Source organism: Dermacentor andersoni, chromosome 8 (assembly GCF_023375885.2).
Source record: "Dermacentor andersoni chromosome 8, qqDerAnde1_hic_scaffold, whole genome shotgun sequence".
In the NCBI taxonomy this organism is placed as follows: Eukaryota; Metazoa; Arthropoda; class Arachnida; order Ixodida; family Ixodidae; genus Dermacentor; species Dermacentor andersoni.
Window position 1 is genome coordinate 59369041 of NC_092821.1, and position 10381 is coordinate 59379421.

At 42.7% G+C, this 10381-nt stretch overlaps 1 protein-coding gene across 3 annotated transcripts; it reads right to left on the minus strand.

The window, feature by feature from the left end:
- Nucleotides 1-219: 219 nt before the first annotated feature.
- LOC126526333 (uncharacterized) lies at nucleotides 220-9329 on the minus strand. Of its 3 annotated transcripts, none has more exons than XR_008611426.1 (4): nucleotides 9240-9329; nucleotides 5799-6975; nucleotides 4669-4749; nucleotides 220-2358 (listed from the first exon to the last, which is right to left on the minus strand). XR_008611426.1 is itself a non-coding variant. In XM_055068144.2 (4 exons), the coding sequence occupies exons 1-4, from the start codon at nucleotides 6879-6881 to the stop codon at nucleotides 2246-2248; spliced, it is 312 nt and encodes a 103-aa protein (XP_054924119.1). In that variant the 5' UTR covers nucleotides 6882-7279; the 3' UTR covers nucleotides 220-2245. The 3 variants fall into 3 exon arrangements, 1 of the variants encoding a protein (XP_054924119.1); XR_008611427.2 differs by lacking the exon at nucleotides 9240-9329 and having other exon boundaries at nucleotides 5799-5867; nucleotides 6829-7288; XM_055068144.2 differs by lacking the exon at nucleotides 9240-9329 and having other exon boundaries at nucleotides 5799-5867; nucleotides 6833-7279.
- Between the last annotated feature and the right edge of the window lie 1052 nt (nucleotides 9330-10381).

Consider the following 10381-nt stretch of genomic DNA (forward strand, 5'->3'; position numbering starts at 1 on the left):
CAACATTACGAACTCCAGTGTGGGGCAGTCCTTCAGCCAGTGCAGAACTTTTTCTGTGCATCCGAGTCAGCTCTGTCATTTTTCCAGTATTGTAGTAGAAGATTTGTTAAACTGGTTTAGCAGAATATGAGCAGTATACTCTTAAATTAGCTGTTTATTTGTATGCACAAGTGCAGGTCCTCAGTTTGGTTGCATGACAAATTGCCATACCTCAATAGATACAAGAAACAATTTTATTACAGTTTAATGAAATCCAAACAGTAATAATCACAACAATATAATGACATACATTTCTTTTGGTACGTATACAGCCCATGTCTTGGCAGTGTATAAATTCAACTATACACCGCAAGTACTGTGTCCTGACCATTATTATTCACATGTGTAAAACCATCACAGCAATTCAACAAATATCACAGTAATTAGTGACATACACTTTGTAACTGCTTTACATGAGCATAATGTATACAAATGGTCCCTGTGTACCTACACATGACTAGTGCCACACGAGTACTATTACTCACAGGTGTAAAACCAACAAAGCAGTTCTTTAAAAAATATCACAGCGCTTAGTGACGTACATGCTGTAACTCCCTTGTAGAAACTTAGTACAAACACGTGAGGACACAGAAAGCTAGCAGTGGGCATACATGGGAATACCACCGCCTCAATACTAATTCACAAGTGTAAAACCAACCAAGCAGTTCTTTAAAGAATATCACAATGCTTAGTGACATACATTTTCTAACTAGCTTATATAAGCTTTATACAAACATGAGAACACACACAAAGCTAGCGGTGCACCCGCATAGAAGTGCGGCCATCTGAACACGATTATTTGCAAGTGTAAGCTCAACAGAACAGTTCGTTATAGTGCCGCACATTTTGTAACTGCCTTATACAAGCTTAGTGCAAGCACAAGAATGCAGAAAAATATAAATTAAAAACTTGCTCTATGCATACACAAACAGATCAACACAAATGGTAAACACCGCTTTGAAGACAAATGTGACTGTGGCAAAGCGCAGTGCTGTGCCGGTTGAAATTGCCACCCACAAAAGTATTGAGCAATGCTTAAACCACAGGCAATAAAGTGCTGAAAGACTGCGTCTCTAACGTAACTATTTTATTTCAAATTTCTTGAATATAGGGCTCGCTTGCAGATAAGGCATCTGATCCAACTGACCTGATTTTACACCTGCTACATGCATACAATGCACTCAGATATAACTGGTAATAATAATTATAAAAGGCATTTAAAAACTTGATAGTATGATGAAGATGCATAACTAGAAAAGTTCTGTCCCCCTCGTACTTGTTAAAAAGGTGTAAGTACGACATGTTCTTTTTTTCCTAAATTTTTGCATTAATGGACAGCCGGGAACCTCGAACCGACACAAAAAAAAGATACTGCTATGTTAATAGTGTTATGAATAATTTTTTGTGAAAGCTTTTTTACAGACAACTTGCAGTCTCGTTTCTGGAGGTTGAGCTGTATCTTGCAAAATAACTTGAAAAGTGGTCACATGGGAGCATGACACTATATCATAATGTTAGTTTCAGTTGACTCTCTTGCCCTACAAGTCGCTGCTCACTGTGGCCAGTGATGCAACAGCAGTGTCTGTGTGATTTTCATCACACTTCTGTCCTATGCCATTCTTACCAGAGTTGGCGGCACATAGATACCCAAATTTCGATAGTGTTGCTTTCTCAGGTGGTTGCTTTTGATTTGCTCAATATCAGTTTGCACTTCAGCTGCATCAAACTTCTTTTTTACCTCTTCAACAACAACATCAACAACAATCTTATGACACCTGTGTTGTCCTAGTTGCCTACAAAGACCAGTTAATCTAACAACAACACCGATAGTCTCTACTATCTTCTAATGGAGAAGATGTGTGTCACACCATGTGTTCAACATTGTTGTGGCTATGTGGGCTGGCTGGGGAGGCAACAACTGTAATATGTTTTCATATGTTAAAGTGATGCTTGTACTGTGTTATAACACTTAACTTAGTCTTGCACTTGCTGCACAATAACACTGGCTCACAGTCGTGGTGAAAAGCTTTTGTATGTTGAGCAAATGAGTTGTATCCACTACAAAAAAAGTCAGTGATAGCACACATGTTGCTCTACCAGGCCTGGTGTGGTTCCTTCTGACACTGCTGCTGACGCGCTGCTGCTTGCCTCGTACACTGTTGCAGCTGCAGTAGACGTGGCAGTCTCTGTATCTATTGCTGCCGTGTCATCTGTCATGGTAACTTCCAAGTGGTACCGGGCTCACTTCTGCAACAGAGATGTTGTTTGCCCCTTGAGGGTTCTCATGATCAGGGCCAATAATTTCGTAGGCATTGTCTCCTGCATCGAAGAACCAATAAGAACAGCATGAATTAATAAACATAGCTCTAAAAAGTACGGACATCAAGACTTAACCACAATCTTTGCACATAAGTGACCGGGCTTAATGAATAATACTTGCAGGAGGAGTTACACAATTTTTTGTGTATATTACAGTAAAGCCTCATCAGAAGATATTCAAGAGGCACGGGAAACATGTCTCTCGAAACCAAAAATTTTGAGACACTGAGGAGCCAGACTAGATCACTTTATTATGCATCATCACTAAAGTATGTTGTGATATATCTGAAGGAATAAATGCTCAGGGTGGCTTAAAGGGCTCCTAAACCACTTCTCGACATTTTTTGAACATTTCAAGTAAACACGCGTATCGAAATCAGAATGCCGTCACGATCGACGAAGCCAAATGCCAGAGTGTGTAGCACTGCCGGAGCACCACAATATGAAGAAAATGACCCCGTGTGCCTCTCTGGACCTATCCTGCACCCCCCAGTTTGTCCTGACGTCACCAGGCTGTCTCTGATGATGTCACCAGTTTCCGGTGCTGTCGATTGGTCGAACGAAAGTGTACGACTGCCGGCAAGGCCTGCAAGCAAATACACACACTACTTCTTCCTCGTCGCGTTGCGCGCGATGCCATTGTGGGCAGCCAATGGGGGCAAAGAAGAGAAACGCCAACAGAAGGGTCTCCCTATGAGGCTCTTCAACGCGAGTCACCATACAGTTCCGTTGTATTAGCGCCACCCCTCGCAGGACGACGGGCCAGCGCGGCAGCAACAGAGCTCGTTGGTGTTGGCCTGTCCCGTAACATTTGGAGGTGTACTAGGCAAGGAAAAGACGATACTGTCCATATGGCGTGTACCAGATGAAAGAGTAAAATGAGTGGGGACTACTTTTCGATAATCAAACACACGTAGCTCCACTATTACTGCACCGTTTCGAAAAATTCTTGTGGCTACCTGTTCATTGCCTTATTGTGTAGAACTGCAACACCGCAACTAAATTTCAACCTCGGTGGTTTAGGGGCGCTTTAAAGAAGACATTCACAGCTTTTTAGTGACTGTAGATTGTGTTAGCTTCCTTCCCAACTTCTGGAATTTAAACACTTCACTTTGCAAGCCTTGTTGCTCGCAGTACTTTTGAGGTGCTCTTAGACGCTCGTCAGCTTCAACTGCCGACACTTTCTGCCCTGCACTGTCCTCGTTGCCCTCCTTTTCTGGTTCATGCTAAAAGAGACATGCGCGATTGACTTGTGTAAGGATTGCGTGATCTTTACGCCCTTCGGAGCACACAAGGTGCACAAAGTGAATGTGTGTGGGTTGTGTCCCTTTGAAGTAGTGAATACTTAAAAAGTCATCCTTAGTAACAAAGGTGTCTCTTATATACAGTATTGTTAACGTGGCAAACATCGGAAAACCAACCAAACCATTTTCAGATGTCTCTTACAACCAAGTGCATCTTGTAATGAGATTCTACTGTACTGAATATTTTTCAGCTATGGATCATCTGCATGTACATATAGTCACAAAGACATGTTGTGTGGAATGGCGAATCGGGAAACAGTTCGTACTCTTACTTTGTGTCCCTAACATAAGCAGCGGATAACAATATGATAAAAAAGCAGGCAATGAGGCTAGAATGGAACATAATCCTTCAGCTCTAAAGTTTTTTGGGCCCACATCATTCCCTCATATGACATAAGGAAACAACTTGATTGCAGTAATGGCTGCATGTGATCTGAGTAGATTGAAACAAACTATACGTAAGGTTGTCCTGTATGTAATTTTATCAGAGTGCTTTTTAGATGTCCTGCTGGTGATCCTGGCTGCGCGATGCTTCTCATGCTTTTTGGCACGATTTCTTTTTTTTCACTCCACTTTTTTTTCAGATTTTCTCCCCTTTCCCTTCCCCCTTGTGTAAAATAGCACACTTGAAGTATCAAATCTGTTGAACTAACGTGTGTATCAAACCTGTTAACATGTGTGCTTCTCTGTGGTCTGTGTTGTATTTTTGCGCTGCACAATTCAATTCAAGATGAAAGATGGAACGTCCCTGCCTTTAGTTTAATTGTGTGTGTGTGTGTGTATATGTCTCTCTCATGTTTTGAAATATATGTACATTCAGGAGTGCCTGCATGCCCCTCTCCTGCTCCTGTGACGAAAAGGAGAGCCTGTTTATGTACCATAGTAAAAAATTCAAAGGTTTTCGCTGTGCCCATTACATCCCTTATCATATGGATCTGTCACAATACAGAGTAGCAGTGGTCCATAATACTAGCCCATCCCAACATAATTATAAATTAACACATACCGACATGCTGCGAAACAGCTGTTGCAAAGCCGCTGGTGAAGGCAATTTCCGCAGCACTGCAGTGGTACAGCCGAGTTCCACCTGTATAGTGACAAATCCATATGCGTGTTAGCAACTCAGTAGTTGCTGATGGTTTCATACGCTTTACACTACACAATAAAGTAATCTAGACAACTTTGTTGGAACAAATGCACATAATTAGGACACCACTTAAACACTAACACGATTAATTGCCCCCAATCTCTCACTCACTAAGGGATAATATTACTGAAACATCGGTGGAGAGCTCAGATTAACACAGCCCATAAAGGACAAGCGTTCTTTGAGGAAAACAGCTATAACAGCGGTTAGTTTTCTTGATCATTTTATGTGGTAGCTTTGATTTAAATGTCATGCAGTACTATAAAATACGAAGTGCCGCATTTCTAGCAGCAGAAGGCGTCGTCAGGCTCATGGTACAACAGATTTTTGCACTGTCAGTGAGCCGACACATACAAAGAAAACCGAATTCACACATACATATACAGTGTCAAGTTCACTTCTCCTTCTGAAAACGCAGCCACCAGTTTCAATGGTGCTGAAAGGAAAGGTTATATAAAGTGCAAGACTGCATGGAACTGCCACTTATGACTAAATGTATGGTCTGCTGATTGCAGAGGTAGTCACATGCTATTTTTAGTCTCTTTTAGAAGCATTACTAAAGAACAAATTAAAATCTATTCATAAGTCACGAATTTCATGCATCCACAGTCTGGCTAAATAACCTGTGAGAAAAAGACATGTTTACCTGGAATAGCAACCTTTTTTCCTGCTGCAAAACTTTCCTTCGAATTAATGAAATAACTTTACAGCGTCATAATGCGTTTCTCGCAACTACTTGCCGGCAGTGGCGAGTTAGTGTTTATATCCGACTCATTGGGTGACAATACTGCCAAACACAAATGCTTCACGAACACGAGAACACGTCCCTCGCAGAGAATAGCAACCATATATGCCTCTGTGAGACATGATCGCACCTTTGTGGTCAAAATGTACATTAGAACGACATCACCATCTCATTAAAAAAAAAAGCCTCCGTACAAGGCAGCTGCCAACTGCATAATGTGAAATTGCAACTGATGTCCACTTACTGGTGGCCTGTGTTTGAGTCACTTTTGGCAGTTGACTGGGTGCTGAGAAATGCACGTCCTGGGTTGTCCCTGCAAAACATACAGGGTTATGTCAGATGTTGAAAATATATATATGCCGGCATTTCATCAGTCGCAAAACAAACGAGTAAACTAATAAACAACTGTAATGTAAACAGAGTACACATCATAAGATAGGCTGTCAACTGTTAATGCATTACGCAAAAAACCTAATGCATAGGGAAGACTATATGTATACACACGAGGCTGACACACAATTTAATTCGCTCTAGGTTTTTCCGTGCAGTATATTCAAATTATTATGTCTCGTGGTTAGAGCAAAATTAGTGTAAATTACGAACTAAATTATCTACCCTGGAAACTTTTCTTCAATATGCACCTGTGCGCGCTTCGAACGAGTAGCGTTGTAAAATTTACGTACATGGCATTTAACATAGTTGCTGAACACGGATTTCCTTTGCCCTGTATCGTGTACAGTGAGCTACATATATCTGCCCCCCCCCCCTTTTTTGTACTAGCCATACTGCGTGCCACTGCACCTATACGCACGTCAATAAACCTCACGATACAGAAATAAAAAAAGTGCCAATCACCCATGCCTGCATGTTGTAGTGGGCCTAACCTAACCAAGCATGGGCTGTTGCTTTCTATAGTAAACACAGGCACCGTGCTCATTGCAAGTATGTATCATGTCGCTAAGCAAATATGCAATTTCATTGTACCACTATTTTTTTATCACATGGATATATGTGTTGAGAGGCAAGACAAAAAGCAGTCACTTCTCAGAACTAATCAGCTTTCTTAAAACACATTTTTAACTTTTCAATGACACTTGCTGCTATGTGTTTGTCTCCAGTGAGCAAACTTGATTTGACTTTCCATTTAGAGACATTACATAAATATACCATGTTAAGATGACTGCCTGGAGCACGTGAGAATTTTCATCTTCGTGTAACATACTGTATCTTGATTTTGTTGACATTTGGTTAAATGGTACACCCAATATACCCACATACTAGTTTTCTTGTCCAAATAACATGCCAATGTATTTTGATTTTTTGGCATTGGCTCCTCTACACTACGTGAAGTCGCGCTGCACTGGCTCTTTCACATCCTCGTGTCCTTGCAGCTGCCTTCTTGCGTTATATAAAGCGGGTGCCTGAAAAATATCGTATGCAAAAGTCAACACAAGGACATGGTGCAAAACAACATCAAGACAGTCAAGGCAATGGCAATAAAAAAGTCTTAGCTCTTAGTCTTCCTAGTGAAATGCATGCAAAAGATCCAAATGACTGAAACAGTCAACTGCTAAACTAACTTCAATTTTTAGATTTAAGCAAAAAAACAAACCACAGTTCATCCTTGTTTTTCATGAATGTTAGAATACTCCTGCTAATGAATAGAATATTGGTCATTTTCAGACGTCATAGGTCTGTCATGAGTCTGGTGTATCGCAAACACCACGTGTGACACATCCTAAGCACGTGCCCAGTGTGCCCCCCCCCCCCCCCCCCCCCCCCGCACCATGCCTGGTTGTGCCACTGCTGAAGCCATAATTTGAGGATTATAGCTGCAAACATGATGCTCAGTAGGGATGAAAATATTGTCCTTCAGCTCAATGGATATATGGATGTGCCTATAAAAAAGGGCAACAAGGCTTGTTATGGCAAGCTTACCCACATTTCAATACTAACAAGTTCACTGCGGCCTGCATCTAAGCTTACTAAAAGGCATGAACTTATTTTCATGCATGAGGTGCGCAGTGGAGTTCATTTTTGACAGACCCGACTACTGCTGTAGTTTGAAATCTAGCATTTTAGATTCTTGTAGGCATGTAAAAGTTGCAGTTAAACCGCAGTTATTAGTTTATTACAACAACCTATTGTTCTGCGTACAACAGAATGGTAACACGGAATTAAAGCAACATTTTATTTTGATATTTTATTTCTCTACTAAAAATATTCAAGCGATAAACACATCATATTCTGCCATGCTATAGCAAAATGCACACATTACGCTTGTAACACCCAGAGGAAGGCTGATTTAGCTGTTCATATGACATAACTCTGACACGCCAACTCATATTAGCAAATGCACAGGCATGTCCAAAACAATAAGCGTATGCAAAGCGCCCCTGCAATTGTAATTCCACACAGCAGCCGTTATATTCGATGCCGATGCGTAACTAGCTGCTCGACAATTCACCGAGTTCGTAGACATCAGCATCCTTTCAGTTTCGCACCGTGCACGAAAACCGCAACAGGAGACAAAACCAGACCTATAATCACACCATTTCAACATGAGCAAAAACAGTTCAGTCTTAGGGATAAACACTGTGAGAGCGATTTAGTGCGCGACGGCGACGAGCGACAAAACGGGCCGTCGCTTGAACAGATGGCTCGGTTCTGGAAATCTAGAAATCGTCGCTCGTCGCCCAGAAGTGCTATGAGCGACTAGCCAATAGCGCGAAGCCGGAACTGGATGTACATACATCGCTCAAGTACTACCGATTGTCGCGCGGAACGAGCAAATGATTCAATTTTTATACGTGCAAGGATAAGAACGTACTGCAAGACCTCCGGAAATATTTTATGCTACTTTTTATAGTAAAATACATCAACGTAAATTACTAAAGCACGCGTCACGCGTGACTGCAGCCCTCATGCCGGCAACACCGGGGAGGCGTCGCTCAAAATCGTCGCTCGCACGGAGTACGACTTGTAGGCGACGAGCGAACGCGACAGCCATCTCCGTCGCGTCGCTTGTAGCTGCCGCGCGCAAGATCGCTTATATGGGGTTTATACTTTTTTCAGCATAAAACATGGATTCCTCATGCGTTTTCAGTAAGTTCAAGATAACGCGCCCAACTTACCTCTTGCAGCATGCAGCTGAATGCCTGCGGCAAAGTTTCTAACTAGCACTGGTGCTGCACGTAACTTCAGTGGTCGCAGATTCCCCCTGCGCGAGACACCGTCAAGCGCGCGGTTTATTTATAAAAAAAAAAAGCATGCTGCCAGCAAAATGACGGCTTCTGTTATGTGATTCCTTAGTTCAACAGCGTTCCGTACATAGTAGACTGCCAAACTGAATAAATTCAAACACACAAAACGCACGCTAATCACGCTCCGCATAGGCTCGGAATCACGGGCTGGTGAACTAACCATTTTAAGCGTCCTCTCGCCTGGCGTATTATTGAACATACCATAGTTCTGGCAGCGTTTGCGATTTTTAAAGCTCTTACGGACAACGGCAAAGTGATAAAATCACATGCAGTTATCGCGACGACTGGCTTTTTCGATTGACATCAAGAGACAGCGCGTACGCCTAGTCCTTCGTCAATCGCGTCGGCTAAGCGCAGCGACAACTTCCTGGCGATAGCATGACATATACGGAGAATGTGCACATAAGTTAGAATTCACTTACCGTGGAGGACTTGTTGTTATATCCAAGGCATGACGAACGACTGTCGTGTTTTCGTGGCGGCGCGAGATGGCTGCCACACGATCTCCCTCGACTGGCCTTTGCTCGCTGGATGGATCTACTTTCTCTGGTGCTGTGTTGTTCCGCGATCTTGAGCGCGCGCGCGCGCAGTAGAGCCACTCCGAGTGAAAAAGTAGAGCGCTCGCTACGCGTTCCTATGAACTGCGGCGGCCTGTTCTCTTAGCAGCAAAACGATGTGTTCTTTGCTCAGCGTGCATGAATGATACATTGCCATGTTCGGGGCCAGCCACCTACAGTTGAAGCAGAAGATTACGCTACGTTTTGTTTTCTATTGCCGCAAGAGTCTCTCTTTTCTATTGTCGCAAGAGTCTTTTAACTCTCTCTCTCTGAAGGGGAGAGTGAAAAGCACATTTCACTCTCTCCTTGGTGACAGAGTGAACAATGCATTTCACTCTCCTCGACATTTTGCGAGAGTAAAACGACGCTTTGAAGAGTGAACCGGCAGCTTCACTCCTGCGATACCCTTCCTAGTTTTTAGAGTGTGTCGTCGCCAAAGTGACGGCAAGTAATCGGCGTTCACGTGCGACGCAAGTTGTTCACGTGGCCAGACTCAAGCAGTACCATCACAGGCCCCTTTAACTCGCTAAGCGAGCTTCGTCTGCGCCCGGGGAAAATGTCGCAGCTCTGCGCGACTGAGGCAGAGAAAGAAGCAGTAGAGTGTGCGCACGTGATCTCGAGGTAGTCTGCGCTGGCTCGGCCTGGCCTGTAGCCTCCCTCTCGGACCTCATTTCACTTTGTAAATAAACATCATTCGTAACAATATTGTGTTCCTCTGGTACCTTTGCTATCCACCCGATTTTGTTTACAAACTATTTTCTGTCGAGTGCCTTTAATGTATTCTGAATTCTAGTTGTCGCAATTTTCAAATTTCTTTCAATTTTGTGCTATTTTGGTTTTATCGTAACATTGAATTTACTGCGCGTTGTCATGTCTGGGTATATTGTCGCGTTTTTTTTTTTTTCACGAATTGTTATGAGAGCATGTTCATATTCCCCCCCCCCCCCCATGTGATGCCATCTTCTGGAGGGCCTCTAGCGGTCTTTTGAATAAATAAATAAATAAAT